Source organism: Pithys albifrons, chromosome 2 (assembly GCF_047495875.1).
Source record: "Pithys albifrons albifrons isolate INPA30051 chromosome 2, PitAlb_v1, whole genome shotgun sequence".
Lineage (NCBI taxonomy): Eukaryota > Metazoa > Chordata > Aves > Passeriformes > Thamnophilidae > Pithys > Pithys albifrons.
Genome location: NC_092459.1, coordinates 110,063,573 through 110,091,133, shown reverse-complemented (window position 1 = coordinate 110,091,133; position 27,561 = coordinate 110,063,573). Strand labels below are relative to the sequence as shown.

The 27,561-nt window shown below is 41.5% G+C and overlaps 1 protein-coding gene across 1 annotated transcript in view; it reads right to left on the bottom strand.

Annotated features, from left to right (window-relative positions):
- Positions 1-1,244: 1,244 nt before the first annotated feature.
- MEIS1 (Meis homeobox 1) overlaps positions 1,245-27,561 on the bottom strand; it is a 108,703-nt gene continuing 82,386 nt past the window's right edge. Inside the window, exons 9-12 of the mRNA XM_071582080.1 lie at positions 24,438-24,514; positions 6,965-7,023; positions 5,648-5,737; positions 1,245-2,803 (exon numbers count right to left, since the gene is read on the bottom strand). Coding sequence (XP_071438181.1) covers positions 2,520-2,803; positions 5,648-5,737; positions 6,965-7,023; positions 24,438-24,514 — 510 coding nt within the window. The 3' untranslated portion in view covers positions 1,245-2,519. The remainder of the gene's footprint in view (positions 2,804-5,647; positions 5,738-6,964; positions 7,024-24,437; positions 24,515-27,561) is intronic.

Sequence of the window (27,561 nt, the reverse complement as noted above, 5' to 3'; positions counted from 1 at the left end):
AAGAAGGGACGCGTGTGCCCTCGCCTGAGAGAGGGCGGTTTGTTTTTGTCTTTCAAGAAACATTAAAAAAACCTCAAACACAGCAAAACAAAACAAACAAAACAAAGCACAATAAAAAAAAAACTAAAAAAAAAAAGGCAAAAAAGCGGGCCCCGTTCATTCACGTTTTGGCAAAAAAGTGTCATTACTCTGGGCTCACAAAGAGGGAGCCGGGATGTGCAGCCTCCTTGGCGGCACGGCGGCCCTTTAAAAAAACAGGGGGAAGAAGAAGGAAAAAAAAAGAAAAGAACACTCAGAGTTAAAAAAAAAAAAAGGGAGGGGAGGAGGTCCGAGCCGTGGTGGGGAAGGACCCCACTTTGGTGGCTTGCTTCATTCAGAGAGGTCTGCATTGCCTGATTGCACCTCTGCCTGCACTCTGCCTGCCGCCTGCCCAGCCCGGGGGTACCCCGGGGGCATGCAGAGCAGGGGGTCCCTGCCGGGAGCCTGTCCCACAACACCACCGGGACACCTTCCGCCGGAGATGCCGACCGGCTCGGGAGCGGCTGTGGGGGCAGCTGCAGCATGATTTTGCCTTAATTAAGATATTTGTGTCCTTTTCCTAGCCTCGCAAAACTCTATTTTTTATTTTTCTTCTATAGCTGCATTTTGATTTAAAGCAAATGAGAAGGTCTCACAGCCTACCCAGGCTGGCTGGGGCTGTTGCATTTGCTGGCTGCGGTTTAGAAAGTACAAATGTGCGAGGAAATTGGTTAATGAGGAGAGGAGAGGAGAGGAAGGCCTGCACTGGCCTCACTTGCAGGGGTCCAGCAGCACCTCATCCCCTTACAGATATGCATTGCCAGGGCAATGGTTTCCAAGTTTTATTTTCCTCCTTCCTTACTATGCTCAATTCCAGAAAGAACCTCAGTAATTTAAACTGTATATTAGAACTATAATTTGGAGGGTGTGGGGATAACACTGTTTTCAAATTTCTGTCCAGTAATGCCCTACGATATTACATTTATTAACAGGCAACAGTTCCCAACCTGTCAATTTACAGTGCAAGTTCCAAGAAAGTTTCTTTATGCAGTATAGCATTACTTTTACATTCTTTAAATATGAAGCTGATATTTAAATAGTAAATGATAGGTAACATACCCAGAGCCAGCTGAATTTTGTAGCTGCTCAGCTCCCAATTTGGGATAGAATGGCTACAAATACTGCATGGGGGCAGGAAACAAATTTTGCAAGCAGTGGAGTCACCATGACAAAAAATAATTTGTTTTTATTTTAGATTCAGATTTCATTACTGCACTCAAACTACTACAACTGGGCTTTGAGTTATTATACAATCCAAACTGTTTCAATCAGAAACTCTAAGACTCAGTGTGCAATGATTATTATTAATAATAATTAGCTCCTTGGTTTCTTGATAGAAAAAGGCTATCAACAAGCATTTGTTTAACCACAACAAAAGTATAATTAGCTTATCCCACTTAGTAAATCTGTATGCATGCCAACTCATACCAAACTGCTACTTTTACAAAAAATTGCAATAATACAGATCATTTTTCCAGTCCTTTTTGCACAAAATTTATTTACAATGTATACATAAATGCTCCATGATGGGACTATGGAAAAAAAAATGCACACATGACCGATGTCTTGCCCAGAAAGAAAGTCAACATATTAAAAATAAATCTTCAGTCCATGTTTCGAGCTGCATAAAACAGGAAGTGATGTACAAGGTGGTGGTTGCTGCATGGGGACAAGGATGCTCTGATGTGACAATTAGGCTTCAAATACACTGCCTTTCCGTTTCCATGCTTCCTCCTACCAGTCTCCTTAAGACACTGCCTGCAACAGCTGATTAATCATTGTTGATGACTGCAGTTTTTCCCATCCTTCCCGATTTACATCTGTTCAGGCCAATTCAAATATGGTGAGTAAATGAATTAGACATGCAAATTCACGCCCCAGGCTAGAAAGAGAGAGAGGGAGAGAGATGGGGAGAAAGGGAGAGAAAGGGAAGAAAGACAGAGAGGAGGAGAGAGGGGGGAGAGAGAGAGTGTGCATGGCTGAAATCCTAGGATAGAAGAAAGATTCTTCTGCCTGACATAGTTATTTTAATGCTCTAAAAATCCTGCAAATAAGCCCTTTCTGTCATTTGCAGGATAAGTGTAAGGCTTCTTTTTTAATGTAAGGAGGCTTCTGGAGGAAGTGAAGAGCTATGGAAACAACACACATAGTGTGGAAAAATTTCACATTTTTTTTAAAAAATCTATAAGAAACAACGTAATATGGATAACAGTATAATAGCATTTTACAATATTTCACTCTTTGTTCTCTTAATGTCTTATATAGGTATTTAGCATGTCCCCAGAAGTTGACTTCGGTTGATGTTTTCCTGCTTTTCAGGGTCCCTGTGAAGAACTGGAACGTCCCTTGGTCCAAAGTTGACGCCAAGAACTCCATAGTCATTGCAGAAAGACAATGTTTGAAATCTACCATCGCTGCAGACAACGTGTATTTCCCTTAAGCTACTGAGCATGAATGTCCATCACTTGTCCGCTCACTGCTGGCTCGCCGGTATGAAGCATTGTGGGGCTTGATGCTGACATGGGCATTCCAGGGTGGGGTGGTCCTCCATGCATCATCATCGCTGGGTGGTGAGGGTGTCCAGGAATGTAGGTATGCATGGGGGGGCCATGACGCAGCTGAGCAGGATGGGGGGGCATCTGGGGTGGGGTATAGCTTGGCTGTCCCATATTCATACCCATTGGACTACCCCGAGACACATAATCCCCTGGCATACTTTGCAGCCCTGTGGAGAGAAAGAGGTGGTGGTGAGTGGTGGGGACCAGCTACTGACATCAGGCCGTGAAGCTCCTCCGCTTGGGCACAGGAAGGCCAGGTTTGAGCCCAGGGAGAGATGTGGCATCACGGATATGCGAGCACAAGTTGCCTTTGTGGAATCATAGTCTACGTATGGGCTCACAATTATGGCAACAAGAATGATTCCCAGATCAAAAGAAAACCCTCCAAGAATATTTTCTCCCCTCCAAATACAGAGTTTTAGGAGATAAAAACCCTTTCTGCTTTTATGGTTAGGAACACACATGACAGAGATGTTTCTGGTCTGAAATCACACCAGAGGCAGAGCCAACCTGAAGATGACTAACATCACAAGGAGTGGTGGCACCAAGTCCTGTGAGGGCTGTCAGGTGGGCTCTATTCCCCATGACCTTACTCCAGCCACCTGCCTTCATCTCCCCACTTCTAAAAGCATGCTGGGAATACAGGCATAGTAGTTAATGAGGGGCTCGGGAGGAGAGACGGGTTAAATAGGTGTCAAGGTTTATCAAAAGCTATTTATTTAGCTCTTGAGCCTGATCACTTGGAATCTGTCCCAAGTATTTGTTCCATTCAAATAGATGCTATACAGCAAGGACATAAATCGCTGAACAAAGGCCTCATATGAAGACGAAATTGATAGGATTACTAAGTACGATTGTTAAATCAAACCCATATTTTTAAACACATTAAAAATATATATATCATCAATAACAGTTTTCAATTAATTCTTTCCCCCTCTGCTCACCTCTGGCCACAAAAAAAATCAGACGCTCAACTCAGTCAAACCTTTCAGTGTGTTTGGGAGAACAATAAGAAAAAAAATTGGACCTAAAACAATAAAACCTCCTGCTTTCTGTGGGCCTCTGCCTTCTGCTTGGATTGCTGTAGCTGATGGGAACTGACAGGTGTATTGTTTCGGAGAGCTATAAGCTCCATAATCATCAAGGGTGAAAGGCATACGCTATTGCTAAGTAGGTTCAATTGGCTTTAGTTCTAAGTAAGAGCGCGCTGTGAATGCGCCGAACACCTTGGAATCAGGTCTCAAGGCTCTAGCAATGAATAGCTGCTTAATCTAGCCTAAAGGAACAGTTTTGAACTAATGAAAATTGCTTATAAAATATACTGTACTCACAGCTCTTTAATCAAAAAAGATGATAATATTTTTTGTAATAACCTATTAATTTAATTGGTCACGAAGCATAAAATACATCATTTAAATTTAATTGACCCAGAAACTAAGAAACAATATTTAAATTAACTAAGCTAGAAATTTTCATGATGAGGTAATAAGGCTGTTGCATTCCCAAGCTCAGAGGAATGTTTTCATAGCTAATTGTTAAAACTTAGTTTTGACTTGGGCCCAGAGAAGACTGCTACGAAATACACTTGCCTTGGGTAACTTCAAACCCTATGTTAATACAGGCTGGGGGCACAACAAAGATGCTGAAATAACTCTTTTAACTCCAGAAAAAGAGCAAGAGGAACAGAATCAGGCATCACTTAAACATGGTAGCAGTGTCTTGGTGTTTCAAACCACTTTACTCTTTAAAAAAAAAAAGAAAATATAAAAATTTGTATAACGTATTTTCCGCTATAAAAAGACAAGAGGGGAAAAAAAAAACTGGGACAGTTTTTCTAGGCTTTCTTCGCAAGGCCTGCCACTGAAGATTGCATTAATGATCTCTATTTTTGTATACTGAATAAGTCAAATCCATTTGTCACACTGCAAGTGATGGCATACTTAATTTGGATATAGTCAATTAGCCTGGGCTAAGCTCCATAGCCTGCTGCGCACACCTCTATTTTGTATTCTCTCTTTTTCCTTTGCCACACGTAATCCCATTATGATGGACAGACAAAGAGAAATAAACTTGAAAAAAAAATCGAAGTTTTGTCCATCGCCTTCCAAAATGCAACTAAGTGAAGCTGACGGTTTTTGTTTGGGTTTTTTTTTCCTACCCTATGAGAAGTCTCTGTTTGGCTTTTTTGGTGTCTTGCAGGTTAGCGGGAGAAATGTAACTCATGCATCAACTGCGGTTAGACAGATTTATGACACTTTGGGGACATGCTCTTTCCTCTCCCTGCGCTGCTGCAGACCGCTTACATTTTGCAAATCAGTCTGTTGCCAAGACGACGGGCTCCCCCACCTCCCCGGCTGCTCCTTGTTTTGTCATGTGCTCGGGGATGGATAATAGCATCAATGTATGGCGGCGTCAATGTACGGCAGCGTCAATGTACGGTGCGCGCGCACACGGGGGGTTTGGGAGCTTGGAAAGCTTGAGCTGAACCAGAGGGAGAGAAAACCCAAAGGAGCCCAGGCGTAGGATGGATGGATGGAAAGGAAGGAACAAGCATGAGGCTATGGGCAGGGAGAACATAGGGAAATGCAAGAAGACAAATATCCCTCGGACAAAGTGAGAACAAAGACCTCGTTTGTACTTACTTCCCCCTGGCTTTGCCATTGGTTACCTAGGTGAAGGTTACATGTAGTGCCACTGCCCCTCCATGCCCATATTCATGCCCATTCCACTCATAGGTCCTAGAGGGAGATAAAAATCCAAGAAGATGCCAGAAAATGAGCAAAGTCAACAGATAGTGCCAAAAGCCCCTTTCCAAAACACAGCACTGGCAGAGAGTCCAGGACTGCTCGAGCAAGGAGATGCCTGGTTTCCCTTGGCAGTGTGGAATGCAGGCAGAAGACAGGTGAGGCAAGGCAGGCAGTTTGGGACGGTGGCGGAGGGCGGAGCTGTGTTTACCTGTGGTGGCATGACTGAGGCCACCCATGAGTGGGTGATGCTCTACCAGGGCTTACCTGGTGCTCGGATGCCCATGTGCTGCTGGCCGTCCATCACGAAACCTCCCATTGGCTGCCCGTCAGGGTTATAAGGTGTTCCTTGACTTACTGGAAAAGTGCAGAATATTGCTTTTTAGCAACAGCCAAAAGGGCTCTTCTCACAGCATCAAGACACAATCCCCCTACCCATGGGCTATCGACACTGGCTCTAAAAAGAGGGAAACATGTCTACTGTATGAATTTAATGTCCAGACTAACAAGTGTGCTTAAGTTTTGGCTTAATCTCCTTCTGCAAGTTTGGAAATGAAGTCAGCAAACCAAAATCTTGAGACATGAAGAGCCCCGGCTCCAGCTGCTGCTGCTGCTGACGTCAATGCAAAAACCTGTATAGGAGCTGGATTTTATGGCTGGCATAGTCACGCTGAAATCACAGTGTGTTAAATTACGCCCCTGTGCCTTCTAAGAGCAGGACCTGAACATGTCCATGCCAGATATTTAGCTCTAATGACAAATAATCAAATGTACTTGAAGAGGAAGTGTGGCCCAAAGGCATCTTGGACAATGATGGATTTGGAGAGTTTAACAGCAAGATTTGGAAAACAAAACCAACTGGGGGGAACGGGCCATGGTAATCCTCAAAGGCAAATACCCACATAGAACTGTGAGCCAACACTCCAGACAGAACCAGCACATGAAAACTTAAGGTCTTTTAAAAAATAGAAATAAATCCCCCCAAAGTAAACAGCAAATGCTCAACAATCCCAAAAGACAGCTACTAAAAAGAAGAGCCAAGGGACAAAAGAACCTGGTACAAGTACCACTACCTGAACTGGAGGTTTTGACTGTACATTAAAAGACGGCTTCAGAAGTAAGCTGCCTTGGGTTATTAAAGCACATAAAGCTCTACCTCATTGAATGTCTTTGAACTTTACTGAGTCCCACAAGCGATTCTGACCCCTTTGCCCTTTTGACAGGTAATAAAGTTTACAGCAATTCCACACCAAGCCATGCACCAGGGAGTGGTCACAGGAGCAGAAAGAGCTGGGAACAACTGCTAAAAAAAATACGAATAGTGGAGTTTGTGTACAGAAAGTCCGGTCATGGAGTGGATCATGTTAGTTTCTCTTTTTGAATTTTCAATGTCTTTTTTTCCCCAAAATGTTTTCAATCATGTTAAAATGATTTGAGTTGTAATGAAGGAAAGCTGGTTGTATTTTAATTGTCAATCACTCCCAGCATTCATTTCTCATTTATTTACCAGGTAACCTCCTGGTGAATGGCTTGAGGATGGTTTTCGCCTGCGTGACTTGAATACAGTTACTGTTGGGGACTTGCCTGCTCGATTGGACTGGTCTATCATGGGCTGAACTATTCTTCTTCTAGCATTAATAAACCTGCAAAAAAAAAAGAGGAAAGCAAATGGTTAGGGAAGGGATGTCTTCCACTGGTCCCCAAGCCCTCTTGCCCTGCTGTGGAGTTCTCCATTGGGCTGCATGGGGATGCAAATACTGCAAAACCTCTAACCCTGATGACCTTTGAGAGCACAAGCTTGGGGTTTCCAAGCTGATTTATGTTTGCCTGCTTTTTACCACAGTTGGACACTTCCATTTCATCTTTTCATGGGGGAATTAGCCGAGTTTTCAGGAAACAATACAAGCAACGCTCTTCTCAATGCAGAATGGGGCACCAAAAAAACAAAAATGTGTGAAGCCGGCGAGACGCTCGTGAGGGCATCTGCTACCTCCCCCCTCATTAGTGTCATTTCTGCCTTATGTCCTCTGACTTCTTTTTCCAATTTTTTTCTTTATCAAAACCTGCCCCTACCTCTTGCAAACCTAATTCCCTTTTAATGCCCACTATTAAGATAATGAACTGTGATGGCAGAACCCCATCAAATGAGGGAACGTCTGGACTTTTATCACCACTAAGTCACACTGCTGGGGACTTCAGAGCCATGCATTCCTCCTAGCCATTTCTTGGTGGGCTTTTCCCCCCCTCCCTCTCTTTATGCAAAGTCTGAGGGGGTCAAGGCGAGGTCATAGCTTTACAGTAATTGAATTTATAATCCTGTTTTCTCCAGCTAGGCCTGACCATTTACAGCAAACATCTTGTTAAACTGTAATTACTGGACTACTGAAAATTTCCCCCCCGAACAATGAAAAGCAGATCTTTGAAAATAATAAAAAAAGAAGGTATGGCTACTTTTAAAAATAACCATCTGCAACCCTCCTCCTTGTGTTTCCATAGCTCTTCGCATCAGTTCTTCTTGCAACGCTTATTTGGAAGTATTCAAAATAATTTGGAGCAAAACAGAAGAAGGAGAGAGATCACAAGTGCCACAATCTCCCTGTGGCGCTGAAATTAGGAGGCTGGAAACCATGGCTGCGAACCTGTCTGAATGCATAGCATTTGAAGAACGTCTCTTGAGATTTCATTCATCAGAAAGTTTAGTTAAAATCCATTTGGAAAAAATCTCTATCGAGAAAAAGCTGCATAACCAGACTTTGCATCCTTTATGAGAGAGAAAAAGAATAATAAAAGTGTATGCCACAACATTTACTAGTAAAGGAAGAAGCGTGAGCGTGAGGCTAAACCACCCTATACTTGCAAACTGGGATGGGAAAGTTCACAAAGGGATACTTGTTTTCATTGCCTTTGCTTGGGATGGCTTAGCAGGAGCTCCCCTAGCACAGAGATAAAGCCACCAGGATCTTTCCACAGGAATCAGCTCTGCCCACCCATTCCCCTACACCAGAGGGGAGAAGAATAGCAAACCATTGCCCCATGCTGTTTCTTTTGCCCTCATCAAAGACCAGCATAGCAATTTTGGACTCCTCCTATCTCCCATTCCCTACTGACACCCATTACCCAAACTCTTGTAAAAATTAATCAAGATGTAGAATCTTTATCAAACCGCTTGTCTTGAGGAAATGGACCCAAAGGCACTACATCTGGGTGTCAGGCTGGAAACCTTACACCTGAACTAGATCATGTTTTGTCAGCAACAGCATTGGATCAATTTTTCTACACATTTCCAATAAACAACCCCCCTCAACGCCAGCAAACAGTGTTGCCAATCAGTTTATCATTATCTTGTACAAACCATGAAAATTAAAATCATGTGAGCAGAAGGTTAGACTAATTCTCCTTTCTCATTATAAGCACAGGTGTAGCACAAACACCATGCAAAATAAGCAATTAAAAAAAATCTGCTTTTTTTCCCCCATTAGCTGCCTTAGCTCCATGACCAATTAGAAAATTGTTTAATATCTGTAATCTGCATTTGCAGAAAGCAATTTTCACAGTAACTCTTCGAAGTAAAACAGCAACACAGAACTCTAGTGCCTCAACCATTTCTTTTTGTGAGTCTGGCAAGGTTCTTGCTGTGTTTATTCCATCCTTCTCCTGCCACACTGCCAGGCTATGGTACTGTGGTGGGGGGTGAGGGTTTTTGGTAGTTGTGAGAGTGACTGGTCACCAAAGCCTTCATTTGTCAATAGCTTTTACCCAAAATAAATGCTGAGCAACATTAAGCATGCACACCCCAACTTCATAAGCTTCTCTTCTTTCTCCTCCAAACTACCAGCACTTTTTAGATAAAGAGGGTTCTCAAAATAATAAAATATATATAGTATAGTTTCTATACTAGTATACTAGAAAAAACGATATATCTAGAGTTTACCAAAAATTATCCAGAAGATGTGCCTATGGTAAAACATATTCTCACCTGTTTGCGCCATGCTATCACTTGGGATATCTGCTTTAAGAACATTTTACGCACAGGTACTTAACAGTTATCTTCTTCCTACGCATTCATGTAAGTATTTTCTCTAAGTAGCAATTCTGCCAAACAGCCCAGTGTTTGGATGTCTTCGGGGGGAATTCAGACGCAAGAACATTTTCCTTCTGGGCAAAGTAATAAAATGACATTCTCGCTCCTCCCACTAGAAGTCAAACGGAGGTCAGCTCCCCATCCTTGTATCTGTTTAAATAAACTGGTCCAGCTGTTTGTTTCCAGGATGCCCTTTAACCTTCTGTCCCATCCTCCCTGCCTTTGTAACACAACGCTTTACTTTGCATTATAGTAGACTCCAAACCACTATGCATTAAAAAAAAAAAAAGAAAGTATTCACTTTCAAGTTTCTTCCTGCATCCCAAACCTGGAATTCCTAAGAACCCATCAGATTAAACTATTAATGTGGTTTGCCCTGAGAGAGCACAATGCAGTGCTGTGATGTTTATAAATCCCGTTTGAGAACTCTTTGCAAGCAAAACTGCAAATTAGCTGTTGCTGCTGAAATATATGGGCATGGGATTAATTTCTTCATAATCTCTGTTTTATTCTTTGAGAGAAGGGTGATGTTTATAAATCCCGTTTGAGAACTCTTTGCAAGCAAAACTGCAAATTAGCTGTTGCTGCTGAAATATATGGGCATGGGATTAATTTCTTCATAATCTCTGTTTTATTCTTTGAGAGAAGGGCTAGGATCACTCTTTGAATCACTCTTTTGATCACTCTTTGAATTTCCAAAGTGCCAGGTTGATGTTAACATCAGCAAAAATGATGGAAAATGAAAAATCTTCCTGTCCCTTATCCCAAATGTTCATATTCACCTATTAAGAGAAAAAACCCTAAGTCACTCTAATTTTTAAAAGTACAGATAAATCAGGACCTAAAAAAAGGTATTTGCGTACTAAATGCTACCGAAATGGAGCATTATGAAATACCACTCAGCATAAAACTTAAGACAGACATATAACCTTACCCATGTGAGTAAAGACCCAATCAGGCTCAAAGACTTTAAATATTTTTCCCCATAGTAGTGGCTCTATGTATTGGTACCTTCACTCTCATGAAGAAGGACTTTTTTGGTTTGGGGGTTTTTGCCTCAAAAGAGTAGGATCAGTAGTGGCACAGACAACACAAGATCCCTCAGTGTACAGGTTGTACCCATGTCCCAGCCCAGGGAGAGCTGAGAACTTTGCAAAGTGATACTTTGGGCTGCCTTTTTTTTCTTCTTCTTCTTCTTTTTTTCTTTTGCAAAGGGAAGGATCTGGCATGGAGAAAACATTTGAATAGTTGGGCAAACGGTGAAGTTTAAGGTATTTACTATTTTTTTTTCTGGTTAAGTTTTCCTTGTCCTCTTTGGGCACATGGGATTGTGCTTTTTGCCATGTCCTAAAAATCAAGAAAAACCCAGCAATTTCATCTGCATAAGACTAAAGAGGAAGAGGAAGAAACCCTCTTTTCTCCTATTTGCATTTTACTAGGATGTTTTCTCTCAGGTTTCTCGCCCGGGGTCTGTCTCCAGAGGTCACTGGCAGACTCCCTGGCTGGTCCATCTCTGGTCCCACGGGTGAGCTCCAGCCTCAGCCCCAGGGATGCAGCAATCTGCCTCTGCACTCTGACCTTCAGTTTGGCCGCCCTCGATGCCACGCACAAGTTTTGTTTCTTCTCAGCAAGAGGCTGCATGGCCGGCGATGACAAAAGACTTATTTTGGTTGGAAATTGGCTACAATAATAGCAGTCAGAGAGCAAGGATTTTCAGAGGGTCACCAAACCCTCCGAAAGGCACAGCTCACTAAGGCTCAGGTTACAACCCGAGTGACATTTTCTGCACAGATCTGTTCTTTCTCCCTTCCCCTTGTATTTCACTTCTGTTGAGTGAATAAAACAAGACCTTCCTCTGCTGTCACAAATTTCCAAAGTCACCTTTGCTCAAGAATCGACAGAGCGATTGTGGGGACTTCCAATTTGCAGTCTTGAAATTAAATTTTCCAGGACCAGCTCTCTGAAAGGAGATGCTGGGACTTCGCGGTCTACTGAATTTTTCTCTGCCCCCAGCCCTTCCAAATGAGGTGAGTTTCACACCATTACTGACTTCTGCTACTTGAAGTCACAGGCTGCTCCCTCTCAATACCGTCCCAAAGTGCTGCATGCCAGAAGTCTGTGTCTTACTGGCAGTGCCAAGAAATTCCCCAAAAGCTCTCTGCCTCATCTTCTCCTTGAGCTCCTTCTAGCAAACCAGGAGTAAGGAGAATGAGAAAGCCTACAGTATTTACAAACCCCAGTGCTATAACCTCTCTTGCTCCACTGAAAGAAACCATATCCCTTTTGACAAAAAGCATACTGGGATCCTTCATTTATACAGCAGCGAAACAACCGTCTCTCTACAGCACTTAATTCCTCAACGCTTAACAGGTTTATCTCTAATAAAACCAATTTAAATGGAAAGTGTGCTATAAACCGAGATTATTGCACTTCAGTAACCGCTTTTTTCCTTATTTTAACATATTTTCATTTTTTCTTTCTCTGTTTGTTTTCCAGAGCTCTTAAAGGAGTCAGTTAAAGAAAAGAAAAAGAACAAACATAGAAATTATTTCACTGAATACTTTCAAATGTTTTAAAAACAGCCTTGAAAATCGCAAGCTGCCTCTGTAATTATGAACAGAAAAAAACCCTGCAGACTTTCAAATGGTAATCACATCTCCCCATCCCCAAAATGAGAAATAAATGTTAAAAGAGTGCTTACTGCTGTTATTAGAAAGTTCGGATCCCGAAGTCAGTTAGTGAGCTTAATGACCTGTAACTACCAGTCATTAGCAATCCATGCTCTCTGTACTCCCTTTATTTGTAAAGAAAAAAAATCCAAGACATTCAAGAAACTTTGTTCAATTTAAAGTCAAACCTTATGAAGTCATGTTTGGCAACTTCTCTTGGTTTCTCCTCCTCCTTCGAACCGAAGACAGTTCAGGACTGCAATACATCATTTACAACACTAAATGGAGGTAGGGAGGGAAGAGAGTACACAGGCTGCTAACCGCCCACTCCAGACATGTAATATTGGAATATACTCCAAATGGAGAGTCCATCCATCAGAAGGAGCAGAAAGGTCTCCTGCAAGCTTTCCTCTTCCTCCCTCCTCTGCTGGCAGCTGCAGTGCCAGAGACTGTATATAGGGGTGAGGGGGGTCGCAAGACAATATTGAAGAGCAAATAAATAAAATACTATGCAAAAACTAGTGATGAAAAACCACTAATTAGCTGACAAATTTGATGTAAAGCACTAATGAAAGCCATGTGTGGTTCTGCAATTTAGTTTTAAAAATAGCTTCTGACTTCAAGCATTACTATGTGACCCCAGCAATGGATTCATGTTGTGCATTCAGAAAAGTTGCTTTAAAGCAGGAGCATGCTATCGAATCTCTTGCAAGCCAAGTCTGCTAATGCAGTGAGCATATCGAGGGCAAAAATAGAAAGCAGAGAGATGAGATCAGGTATGTGCTCCTTGTAAGAGAGCCAGCTATGCCCTACATTTTGGCCAGCCCAGCACACACCAGCTCTACCTATGTCCACCTCCTCTTCTACCAACCCCTTCAGCTTGGAGCCTTCCACTCTTGCTCCATACCAGGCTTTCTTCTCAAATCACTACTGGAACATCCTGCCTCCAAATAAAAAGACTGTATCTGGGGGAGCACCCTGCCACCATAGGATCACAGAATCCTAGAATGCTTTGAGTTGGAAGGGACCATAGACATTCTCTAGTTTCAACCGCCCCTGCCGTGGGCAGGGACATCTTTCACTAGACCATGTTGCTCCAAGCCCCATCCAACCTGCCTTGAACATTTCCAGGTATGGGACATCTACATCTCTTGGCAACCTGTTCCAGTGCCTCACCACCTTCACAATGAAGAATTTATTCTTAATATCTAATCTATACCTACCCTCTGGCCAGTTTAAAGCCATTCCCCCTTGTCCTATCACTACCAGACCTATGAGAAAACATGCAGATACGGTGACTGCCTTGGGGTAGTAATGAGACTGGTGGTGGCTTGTGCTCTGGATGCAGAAAGGACAGCTGGTGGCTTTCCATCGAGCTAGGACCCAAAAAGCTCCTGGCCCTGCTTCTCCCTTGGCCAAAATGCTCCCCTAGCTCCATCTTTCTGCAGGGCTCATGGATGGTGACTGCTCAATGAGTCTTTCTAGAAGAAAGATGGGTAGGAAACAATTCCCATCTTTCAAAATTTTCCCTGTTCTCCAACAGGATAGAGCTAAAGCCTATTTTTATTTATTTGGCTAGTTTTGAATAAAAATTAAGGAAAGGACTTGTTGCAAATGACTGAAGAGCCAATATGCCTGGGGAAGGGTTTTCTGAAGAACCACATCCCTGCTCTGCCCATCTCATGTGCCTGCATCACAGGTGAGCTGCTGGTAGCCTTTCTGGTATGGTTTCCTTTTCCTCGTTCCCTCCTACACATGTATGTCACACAGAAAAGCTCAGCCAACATGGAACGCTTCTGGTGAAAATCCAGCTCCAGCATCCAGGCGTCTCTCTGTCGATGCCAGGGAGTGAGAGCACCAGCCGTGTTGCAGGTCTCGGCTGCACTGGGGAGAACTCTCAGCAACCTCATTCCCTGACACCGCAATTCCCTCGGGGTGCAAAGCAGATGTAAACTCGCCCTCGGCAGCCAGATGATGTAAGGGGAAATCTTTACATGGCAAAGCGCCAGCAGAGCTGACCTCCCGTCTCTTCCCTGCTCCTAAATCCCAGCGCAGCTGTACTCTGCTGATCTCCATGTGCCACAATTAGCCTTTAAGGAATATGGCAAGGATTCATCTAGTAGAGCAGCACTAAGGCTGCTATAACTCCCACTCAGAACAGCACTGGCCCCTGTAAAGCACTGTGGCTGGGTATGCAACACTCTACTAGACAAAATCTTGCTTTCCCACAAAAATGCTCGTGTGCAGGCTCTCTACAAGTTTTGAGAGCAGCCCAGGCTGAGATGCACATCTCCCAGCACAGTGTTTCTCACAGGTCTGAGGAAGGTCTGAAAGTCAGCTTTCCATTTGATCCCTCAGGACTCTATAATTCAAGTCCTGATCTGGTGCATGCCAGCAGTGCAACCCAGCAGCTTTTCTTCAGCAGATCACTTCAAACTATCAAGCTGAGCCCCAGTCAATGGCAGGGATTATGCTGGGAATGGGTAAGAACTGATAGCAAAATACTGGCTATTTCTCTGAAAACACTCCTCTCTATTCTAGCAATTCCATGTTGATTCAATAACCTCTTATTTAAGGGAATGTAGTGCTTGTGAGAAGTGCCTGCATGACCTCCAAGTTCTATCATGCCACACAAATGTTCTAAACACAGAAGGTCCTCCTTGAGGTCCAAGGCTTTTTCCATACATCAGTTTGGGAGCCTTGTTCAAACAGCTTTTTCACTGTTCATTCCTACCCATCCCACATACAGCATGGGAGTTGGAAGCAGTTCTTGCTCCTCCAGCCCAAGTGAAAGAAGAAAGGCTACTCCCATATCTAGCTGTTGGTTTAAATGTGCTCCTGCTCACTGAAGGGTGTGAGAAATGATCTGTCTGCACTCCTGAAGGGATCTCCTCATCCTCCTCATCTTTAGAGGGCCACTGAAGGAGCATGGAATAACTCCACACCCTGTCATCGCACAGTAGTTCCTCCAGCCAGTAGGACAAGGAGAAGCAAGCCCAGAGTGGCCAAACCAAAAGCCTTGACAAGTGTCTTTGGGAGAAAACACACCCTGGGCCCTCAAAGAAAAAATATCATGAACCTCTATATCAGACCAGTATTTTGCACATGAAATAGGCTCTGGTCTATACCCTGAGATACTGGTTTGGGATGTTGAGGGAAGCTTTGATTCCTGTGGTTGTGTTGTGCCTACCACAACCAAGACAACAAATACAAGAACGTTGATATATTTTGTGTGATGTGGGCACCTGAAAAACTGGTTTGAATTCTTTTTTCCTTTTTTTTTCCCCCCAGAAACCACAAAAGATACAACTCTGAGTCACAGCCAACCTGAAAAACAACTCCACACTTCTGAACAAACTCTCCCTGCCCCAAGACATCCTACTTCAAAACATTGTTTTCTAACCACTACTAATAGCCTACTTTGTAATCTACTTTATCTAAACATAATTTCCCATTAAGTGAAGTAATTCATTTTGCTTATAATCCTACTCCTGACAGCGTTTTATTCAGGGCAGAAGAAAAGACAGCCTCAGAAAACAACACCAACAAAACACACACAAGGGGGTCAGAGGAATGTCAAAGATTAAAAGAATTTGTGAGACCATGGCACAGAGAAAGCTTAGGGATCAACCCCTAGATGGTACAAACCACCTTTATAAACCACGTGAGAAGTCGGACATCTGTGGGATAAATCTGAATTCAAAAGCAGCTATTGGTATCACGCTCTATCCTTAGCCAAAAAAACCACACGGACTACAGTGCCCAGACAGAGAAAAAAAATAACCCGTGAAACTGTTACATGACCTAGATTTCATTGAAGAACTGTGGAAGGAATATTTTTTCAGCATCTGCTGCCCTTTCTTTTCTTTCTGAAAAATCAAATTAAAGGCAGAAGCCTGCTTGGCACTAAGGCTGGTGTAGCCAGCCATGCATCATTCACACCAAAATCATTCCAGGGCAGGCAGGGCAAAACACACACCCTCAAAAGCACATCCCCACCCTGCCCCTCTGGCTATGTTTCATTTTTGAGAAATTGGTTTAACCAATAAGGCAACATTTGCCCCACTTTTACTATTCCAGGCTGAGTTTTGAACCAGGCAGTTTGTTTTATGCAGGTGCAGCCCAGAGCAAGTGTGAGAGAGGGTCTCTGAGGGCACCTTTCTCCACATGCTGGTGTTTCAGTTCGTGGTGGTTAATCGCTCTACACCAACCTCAGCAACTGTTGACACAAAATAGGTGGAGATCAGGTCTGTGCAAGCACAAAATACCAGAAAGGCAAAATATATGTAAACACACTCCAGATAGCTACGACAAGAATAAACCAAAGCCTGACTTGTAAAGCAATGACTCTCCCCTCCTTTTTTTTTATATATTAAGAGCATACAGTTTTAATTTTACTTTTTTATAAATATGTGTTGAGGGTATCTCTCACACTAAAAAGAAACCAAGCCCTCAGAACTCTATTTACAAAGAGTGCAAAGCCCTCCCCTTGCTTTCAACACAGCATTTCCACATTACAATAGTGTCCTGGATGGGCATTTTTTAAAGCCAAGCAACTCTTTTGAGATGGTGCACACCTGAATCTCAGTATTTGTAAATAAAAAGCAGCAAACAAAGCATTCTGAACCCTACCCTGATCCTTCATGGCAAAGCTAGGGCAGGAGGGGAGAAAAGAGCAAGTGGGAAATGTTTGCATGCTGCCATTTCATCTTATTTCCCTGACACCTGACATCACATTCGTTACAGAACATAAATGCACTGACTAAAATTAAGGTTTTTCAGGTACAAAACCACCTCAGAAGAGGGAAAAGAGGTTTCTTGTTTTGGCTGCATATTAAATTTTCAAGCACCAACACCAAGACTACTGGCAGGTAAACCCTGCACTAGGGTAGAAACCAACCTTTCTTCCTCTCAAAAAAGCATCTGTGCAAATAAAATGACACCAGATTTGTTGTTGTTTTTTTCTCAGCACTCAGGGTGCCACTAATTAGTCTGTTAGCTTGTGCAAAATGATTCCACTTTTGCTTTTGAAATAAATGGTGTTTCCTTTGCTGGTTTCCCCAGCCTGAATCCAGGGTTGTCAAAAACATCTTTCCTTGGTGCTTCTGAATGGGGTGACCCCTGTTTTGGGGTAGTTTGGGGTGTGTGAAGATTGACAAGGCTGGACTGAGCAAGAAACCCAAGATCTATTAGCTCTCCATCTTCTGCTCCATCTGAAGTCCTGGAGGTCAAGGGGAGCACTTCCCCAAAAACTCTTTACTCACCTCCTCTGAGCACCTGACCTCTTCAGAAAAACACTCATGTGTCATGCCAAAACTGCATCACTACTTGTTAAATCCACGTGCCAAAACCAAGCCCCTCATGTGTAAAATGCTGTGCTGCATTTTTAAATGCCTTTACTGAACTAAAAAAAATACCAGCCTAAAATCCAGTGATCTGACAGTACCTGATGGCTCTACATTCACAACTCTTCCCCCTGTAAGCTATTTGCTCAGCTTTTCTAATACCTTGACTACCTGGCAGCTCTCCAGGGCTGTCTAAGGCAATATGCAAGCTAAACATTTTTTCATCTGATTTCAATATTTTCTTATGAGTAACTATACAGGATTTTACCTAGTGAGTATTCCTGATTGCTATAATTTAGGAACAGAGAAATAGACTGCAGATGTAATATTATTATTACAATTGGCATTCAAGGTGAAAGGCATAACAATTAGCTAAGACTTAGTGAAAACATAAATGTAAAAATCTGCTTGAAAAATCCAGCACATGGTACGTTTAGAACAGCTAATTTACCGCACACATTCTGAACTGCTCAAACGATGCAACAATTCACCCAGCAAGATACTTTTTAAAACAGCTTCTGGGTGTTTTGTGGGGTTTTTTTTGGAGTGGGATGATTTTCATGTTGCAAACACCTACTGTCTTATTTTACTCTGGAGTATCTAACAATATGTATTTGTTAAACCCAAACCATATATTCTTTCTTATTCCTAATTTTTTCCTGGTTCTGCAGGTATTCCCATTAACAAAACAGTGTTTAAATAACATCTGTATACATATTCTTAAATCACATAGAGAAAAAAGTAAATTGTCTCCACAATCTGATGTTTAGTCCGTATTGCTGAAGCTGAGAGGATAATTTGTGAATGTTTTAACATTTACAAGTAAATAAGTACTTGTATTTACTATATCTGATTACTGAGAAAAGTATTTGTTATGTTCTTACACAGATTCAAATTGCATCTTGACCTTTTCTCATTTAATCTGTTTACTGCAACAAAAGCAGTAATAGATACATCTGAAAACAAGGAGATATTTTACTTCACAAGGACTAAAAACCCCTGTGTGTGATGTGCTCTGCAAAGTGGAAAACTGAATATCTTCCCTATTTATTGTAGTCTGCAATTTGGTAGGCAGCAGGGGTGAAAATCCAACCCTGCATGTAGGACCAGCACCTGCCTTTGCTGTGCTCCCTCCCTACTGGCCTCCTCCCCCACTTACACCCTAAAAATAGTGCTTAAGTGGGACTAAAGTGGTGCACTGGTCATGTGCTGGCCTTTTGCTCGGGGTGAGTATCATCCTCAGCAAAGGAATTGAGCAAAGATGTGTTTATGTTAAATGCCCAGCCTCATGAAGGAGCCTTTCCATCCTCTCCAAGGGGCTGACATGGGGCTTAACACATGGGAAACACCAGACAATATTATCACTTGGATTTGTGGGTGTTTGTGTGGGGACTGCTTAGATGCACCAAACCCCTTCCATGTTATAATATAAAAACTACAGTGGGAAAAGATGGGCCTAGGACTGTTTCCCAAAAGGTGGAGAGTCATGCAGCTGTTCCTCCTTTCCCTGCACCTCCATGGAGGGGCAGGCAGGGGCTTTCTGCATCTGCCCCAACTGCATCTGGTCCCATCTGCATCTCTCCATCTGCATCTCCCATCTGCCCCCTTAACATCTCCCCCCATGCCCTCCATCTACATCTCCCAATCTGCATCCCCCTCATCTGCTCCATCTGTAACCCCACCATCTGCAAACAAGGATGAGCAGATGGAAAGGACACCCTTCTCAGTGGTGCTCCCCATCCATTGCTGGGTTCTGGGGAGCACTGCCCTGTGACAAGTGCAAAATCCTGCTGTCCCCACCACACCACTCCGCCTGCCCAAGACATTGCAAAGCACTTCTCCCTTGCCCCTTAATGTAGCAAAGCTCTACTGCTATCCTCACCACAAGCAAAGAAATGGAGGCAGAAGGAAATTTCCTGATGGAGGAGAGTTTTGAGTGGGCTAAAAGAGTAATAAAGTATTTCTGTGTGTCTATACCATGAACTGGCTGTACATAAAGTAAGGTGGTCAGGTCTTCCGATCCCAAGCTCATCTCTGATTTTTCAAACTCATCTTTGGGCTGGTCTTGGAGCCTTTTTATAATATCTTCCTTACAAAGTTTCAGTAAAATTAACTTCATTCACCTCCAAGAATGAGATTAGGGAAATTTACATTATTTGATTTTTTTTTCAGTGGGTTTGCTTGTGGGTTTGTTTTGGGTTGTTTGCAAGCCTAGCAAACTATACACAAAATTGACATTTTAAGAAGCCAAGAACATAAGAACTCAAGAGTTACAAAGCCACATTATTAGAGCTGCTTGCACCCTAGTCTTTAATGTACTTCATAGGCAAACAATTCAGTTATCAGCTCATGCTACCATTTCTGATAGGGCTCAATGCCTCAAGCACCCCAATGACAATTATGTCTAAGAACAGGCCAGGGCACTGTAATGTAAAAAAAAAAGTTATTTCCACAGGAAATAAACTTTGACAAAGTTGAATGAATAAGGCAGCAAGAAAAGGAAAGCAGTGGTGGTTGATGCAGCCAAATGCTGTACTGGAGAAGAGGATTCAGCTCTGCTGCTTCCTTGGACTGCTCTGGAGATATTGGGTAAATCTTTGAACCCAAACTTTTTGCCAGCAGTTACCGATTTCTCTCAACTCTCCTTCATATCTAAAACGGAAGGTTGGCAATGTAAAATGCCAAGGCACTCAAAACTAAGAGTTTCCACAAAACATGAAGTTTCAATGATCATTGGGCCATAAATGTGAATAACTTGCTGTCATTTTGAGTCATACTACAGTCCCAGATCAACCCCAAACCTGTGACTGTGCTGGACCTGGACCTCCCTGAGGCTCACTTCCCCTGTGAACCAGGACAATGCTACTCTTTGTAGGGGAACTGTAAAAAGACCACGCAGACCCACAACCTTGTATGCATATATAAGCACGTGGAGGTCAGGAAAGGACTTGGGTATTACAGCAGTAAGTGCCATAGGAAAGCCCAGCAGTAATTATTAATTCCATCTTCAAGCACGGTTTGAATACAGCTCAACAAATGAAGCACGGAAGAATGAGGGCAAGATAAAATATTGACTAGCTGTTCCATCATTGTCTGGGCTGTGCCCTAGATAGCACAAGGGTATTTTGACAAAAGCAGAATGGAAACACCTAATAAAGGCTAGAGCTTTAAGGATTGCAATTTTCAACCTTAATTTTTTTTAAGATCATTTCAATGCAGTTGTACACAACTCTAAATAGAGAGGCAGTCACATATAGACATGCACACATCAAGAGGTTATATAGGCACAAATATACAAACACTTAGCTGTGTGTACCAAGACTTTTTAAAACAAACATCTGACACCTAATGCAGCCCTTGATGAGAACTGCTCTCTCTTTTTCGTAGACTACCACTAGTAATTATTTACCATTAGTACTTAATGGAAAGGGATTCAGCTGGGATGTAGTAAACAAGAAAACTGTATAGATTGTTCAATAGAGCCTGGCTGGCTCTCAACTGAGGCAAGAAGTGATTGGCTCACACCTCCTGGATATTTCAATCACAGTTTTTATCACCTCAGAAAAGCACCTTATTAACCTGTACTTGGTCAGGTCTCTACCATGTCCATACAGGCAACTCTGTCAAGATCATATAAGTGCCCCTTCTAGTTCATGTTACCAGGCTTTGAACCCTAAACTGCTGTTGGGTTAATCCAACACAGCAGAGATCTGAACAGCATAGATTTATTTTTATTTTGCAAACGGAGAAAGGCTCCCTCTTCCCACAACAGAAACATCCAACCAAGGCAAAAAGCTGGTCCTAAAAGGTAATGCTGGCAATTCATATGGGAAGCTGTCATGTGGGGGGAAAAATAAAAAAAAAAAAAAAAAAAGGGAAAAGTCCTCCCTATGGATTATTTCATTACTAAAAAAAAAAAAATAAAACAACTCAAGGAAAAAGGTCATGGTAAAGGGACTATGGCATTTTTAAAGACGTGCCCTACCATGGACACATTTACTGGCACGTCTCACATCATCACCCCATTCCTGTGACTCTTCCACCATTAACAGGAGTTAATGTGCATCAGCTTGTGGAGCCGCAGCACCAGGCAGCCCATATGTGAAAAGCACCGTTTTTTAAATTACAGCACAGAACTGAAGTATGCAACCAGCACATACTGTAAAGGCATTCAAGATATGACAAAAAAAAATTGTTCAAATGCTTTCAATCTGCAGAAAACAAATGTTCTCTTCACTGACTGCTCTGTGGCAAACTCCTAGTTCCAGCCAGAAAATCCAGCATTCCCAGTCTGGGCTAACGACCATGCTACCAGACATGAGTTTATGTTTTTCATGCACATTTCATGTATTCCCACATGCTGTGTTGCTGCCAATAATTTATGACTGATCTGCACCCAGCCTGCCCTTCAGCATTTTATTTAATCTCTGCAACAGTGATTTACAATGACTCATCATTAATACAAAAATGTACATGTGTGTTAACAAGTTTGGAAGAATCTAAGGAAGAAGGCAAAAATTTTTTGCGAGTTGTGGCTGAACGACTTATGCGCTTGCTGAAGAAAGGCAAAACTAACCAGAAATGATATGTTAGCTCTTCCCTGCAGCAAATTATTTAGGCAAGAAGAGTTCCTTTTGCACATTTCCTTGGAAGAAGAGGAACTCAATAAAAGATTGGAGAGGGCTGCCCCATACCCTCTAGCATTTGGGAGGGGATGAATACCTCATTGGTCACCTCATGGATGGGTATTTTCCCTGCAACCTGTGCACTCTGCAACAGTTTCACAGCCTCCTTGCTCCTTAGCATCCATTACAAAAGGCAGAGGCTGAATTGCCATATTTTGACATCTCTGCCCACCATCTGCAATTTAAGAAATCCTGACTGCCTCTATAGTGTTAAATCCTTGTTCCGCTGGGGAGAGAAGGAGAATTGTCTCAATAATTTATGCAATTGTAACACCACAGCAAAATTACTGAACTAGCTCAAGCAGAGGAAGCCTGCCCTACATCTACAAGACTTCACTTATACTGTATTTGACCTCCTTTTTTTTTTTTTAACTACCACATAAGGACCTTGTAAGAACACACCTGACACAAAGCCAAACTGAAAATTCCTCTATTCAGGGAGAAGTGGGTAGTGAAAATGCCCTGGAAAGTCACTCAGGAGAAATTCAACCAACAAGGCAGCCCATGTTCATCATATTGAAAAATTTCTTTCATGGACCATCCTAAACTGACACACTTGCCCACACTGAATCCTATGCTCCCAGACTCCACAGAACAGCACAATCTTAACTCCACCCCATCCTTAAATAAGGCTCTGATGAATACACACAACTTCTCAATGGGACAAAGTGCCCACCATTAAACTGAAGGACAACCACATAAATTAGGGCAATGCCCGGATAAAAGTTGGAGGATGCAAAGCTGAAGCAAACAGTAATTTTTTCTGGCTAAGCCAAAATACTTGGATTATGCTACCTTATAACACATAAATTTTATGTTTAGTGCCTTTTACTACTCTTTTTTTAAAGTATTTGGGAAGCATACTTCATAGCCACTAAGTATTTGGTATTTTCCTTTATTCAGCGTCTTAAAGGGCTTCAAAAAATTGATCTCCCAGGGCTGCTGTGGGGTCACAGAAATTGATAACCCTTACAAGCTATGCTTATGTGAGCCCGCCTGCGTCTCCCAGATAGTGCACTTTGTAAATTAATCCTCCAAAGGCAAATATATTGTAAGTAGCTTGTTATCTCTAAAGTACTAAATTGAAGAATACATGGGATTATATTGACAGAAATTACATTTTCTGTAATGGGGTTTAATATATCTGAAATCTCTCCCATAGGCTCCTGCTCTCTCTAAGAGAGAAGGGTTTGTTAATGTAGGTGCAATGGACATCAAGACCAAATTTATTCACTAAAATGGATTAGGCCATGTAATCAGAGCTTCAGTAATATTAATCTCTGACACTTATTGAATGGGGAAAAAAAACAACTTTTGTCTGCAAACTGGCATTCCTCCCTCCCCTTTCCCCAGCAGGCTTGCTGTTTGCCTTGGCCATTTTCTGGGTATTACTTCAAAGAGGATAAGGTTTCCCATCATAAACACTCATCTAAAAATATTAGGACGATTAATTAGATACACTTAGTTTTACAAGGTATTAGATTGCAATACACTTCAGATATGACACTTGTTCTGGGATAGTTGGAGGAGTCTACATTTTGATGCAGTATCAAAGGGTAATAAATCAAACTTTTTTTAAAAAAGGGTTTGCTATTGTATGATACTTAAAAGTAATTTTCATTGGTTGCTTTCACCACACCCTGGACAGTTAGCAACCCAAAATCCACTGCTGAAACAGCACAGATCCTGATTTCCTTCAAACAAATTGGGGCTCCACCAATGCTTGGCTGGAATGAATAATTAAAATTGCTCCACACTCTACTTCAGCAGCAAAGAACCAGATTGTCCTCAAAGTTTACTCAAGCTTTCAAAAACCAGATTTTTCAAACAAACCCATAAAAAGACACAAGGATGTCAGTCAAAAGGAAAAACTCCACTAACAACAATTAAAAAAGCATAACAGCATCCCCAAATAACAATACGCTTGGCAGAAATGGGACTGATTGCCCCTTTTTTTCACCCAACATCTGAACCTCTTCCAAGATCAGTGTTCTGCAAATGGATGCGCCTTCCTATTGAAGAACACATGTCCTCAGCCAGAAGGAGGACTGGCACCCAAATGTGAATACACTGAAATCTGCCCAAGTGATGGGAGAGCAAAATAACAGTAGCAAACCTCCTAGTTCCTGTACCTGAAACCGCTCACTTGGCTATATCCCTTTTGCATCAATAAATGTTGGAGAGGGGAACAACGAGGGCAAAGTGTACCCCCAAAATCACAAAGTATTACCAGAGGGTGCCAGGGGCCGTACAGAAACACTAAGGAAAATTACTTACCAATTGTTCACTTGAAGTATAGTGAGCCCTGTGTCTTGTGCCAACTGCTTTTTCTGTTCTTCTGAAGGGTAAGGGTGCTATAAGACACCAAAATAAATATGTACATTTAAAACAATGAGCTTTTTTGGCCTACTTTTTTATTTTAAATTAAAAAAAAACAAAACCAAAACAAAATAGAAGCGTGACATCTATTACTGAAAGGTGAAAATGCTGAGGTGTGTCACTCTTTTATAATTATTAATGGGCTACTACATCACTTAATTAATGGCAGTAAAAGACAAGCCAATTATAAAGATTAGTGAAGTGGAGAAATAACTGCTTAGGATACTGACAGTACCTTGATACTTGAGAAGGATATTTGTTGCATGAGCTGCAAGTTTTTTGTACTTGTCTCAAATGACCGATTAGAGTCAAATCATCTTTTATTTTTTTCTTTATTTCACAGAATAATAAAGAATGTGATAAAGTTCTTCTCAGTAAAACTAAAACACACTGGTATTTTCTGAGAGTGAAGGCAAAACTTGCCAGTGCCCCAAAATAATTTGCAAATAAGATCAGCATCCTGAACATAAACAAACGCCTGGGTTTTGAACAGAGGCCAACACAAGGTCAACAATCAGCACATTTTTGCCTGACATTAACATAGCTGTGCTGCACTAATCCTAAGAGACAGAAAATAAATACTTCTTTAATTGAAGATAATGTTAAAATTCAATCATAAGTTAAGTTTCTTGTGAGAACTTGATTTGCTTTCTCAGAAAATTCGCTTCTGCATGAATACAGATTGCTTAATAAATAAACAGCAAAAACACAGCCAAGTTGAAATGTAGAAATATCATTTCTGTCCTTTCCTTCTATGTAAAAATGTCACTGTCCCAAAAGGAAATGGCCAAATATTGCAAATATAACAATTTCAAGGAAAAGACCTGTTTTGAGGACCTGGTTCAGGTCCTAATCTGGATGCCCAAATCTCAGTACACATCAGATTCAGACCTGGTTTGCTGTAAGGTACTTAATAGCATTTCAATAAAGAGAATTTGATATAACTGCTTAGAGCTATCCCAAGACCATTTAGCAGCTGATTGTCGCAAAGTATTTGCTCTTACACACTCATCTCTTTTTTTCCCCCCCCCAGACATTCCCATATTGTCGGGATGTATTCTTCAGTATAATATTACACGAGATGTAAACTGAAACCTTGTAAAGCATAAGAATTTAAAACCTCATAAAATTCCACAATCTTATTGGTATCGTAACTATTTAGCAGATTTTATATATTCTTGTAAACAGCACAGTCTGACATCTGATGGTTTTGTTACACGCCTGTGTCACCTCATGTTAGCACACAGGAATTTTTGTTTTAACTCCAACAGTTTCCCTTAACTTGATATGCCCCTTTCAAAGGCCACCACTGCAGCCATCAGCTCCATAGGAGAATTTAATTTTTTTTTTTTACTCAAAAACATTGGGGAATTTTCAGTTCTTTTAAAAATACTGTTTTCTTGACAGGAAGCCCACAGATAACCTGCACACCTGCAAACCATCCCCTGTGTTTTCTGTCTGTATGTCAAACAGCTCCAGAAGTGGAAAACAGAGGGAAGTGGATTTTACTTATTTTTATAGGTAATTTGTATTTTACACATACAAAAATATAGCATGGACTTAACTGTTTGCCTCCTATATACATTCACCCACAACAAGCAGTCATACTTGACTTATGTCCATCTATCTGAATACAACATTTTGCTTCCCTTCAAAAAGAAAAAAAATCACCCCTACAGAGATGATTTGTAACATTTTCATCTTTACAGCTTACTTCCCATTTCATTATTTTGCTATCAAGCGAGGACAGAATTATTCTTTTTTTCCCTATTTTGCTTTGCCACCTTACATGTGATCTAATTTTAAGTAATTGAACAAACTGTGTCTAATTTCATGCAGCAAGCAATAATTACTAGACAGCCCCTAGCTATTGGAATTGAGAAGTCTGTCTCCATTAAGCAATTTTCAATTGTTCTGGACTTTTTTCCAAATAGACACGACTGGATAAAGTTAGCCATCAGAATAATACAGTCACTGTAAAAATAATTGCTTTATAAGTCCCAATCCCCAAATTCTTCAAATTGTGGTATGTTTCAGGTCACCTGATTTTTTTTTCATATGCTAGGACAGCATAAACTTTTAATTTCATGATAAATCTGTAATTGCCATAATCACATGACAGCCTGGGATTTCACATAGCTAATCCCTCTTAGCTAAAGGCTCACAATGCGGCAGGCTTTTTAACTATGATTCGGCGTGGTTTAAAGTAATCTTAAATGCTAGGCATCCTTATTATATAAGCTTTTTGTGGATTGTACGAGTTGTTTCTCTGTAGGCTAAAAATAAAATAAATAAAATAATAAAAATGACTTGACAAAGAATCAGCATGCCACAGGCTAGGTTGCCATAAAAACATTCAAAGCCTTGTTGCATTCCCACCCACAGGGCTCGGAAGGCCTGTGCTACAGGCAAAGGCAGACATAACATTGCAACAGAGAGAAGGGGGGAAACTCTGAGAACAGCCATTTTATGAAGAAATAGGAAATTCAATTGAAACTGTTGCTGTTGGTCTTTTTTCCACCCATGCAAGAACGACAGGTGCCTTCTGAAAGCTTTCTAGTGGTTGTTTAAAGGGATAAAGACACATGCACATAGATATGGGTATATATATTTGTGTGGATATCTGCATATTATATTTGTATGAATATGTATAAAATACATATACAAATATATATTTATATATATCTTAGACAAATGGTTTTGTTTAAGGTAGTCCTGTGAGGCGCAGAAGGTTGAATTGGATCCTAATGGGTCCCTTCCAACCTAAGATATTCTATGATTCTGTGAAATATATAAATATCATATGGAAGTATGACTGAAAACACCACACCAACTCCAGTTGACAAGTCCACCTATCGCTCTGGATCACTTTGGTATATCAAAGCAAACTGTTCAATAAACAGCGACTTGAGACCTTTACTTTGTTGTGTACATTAGCTCCTACCATTATCTCTTAAAAGCTTAATTATTTGCAAACAATTGATCAAGATGGGAATTGGAGAAAAGAGACACCGGACCACCG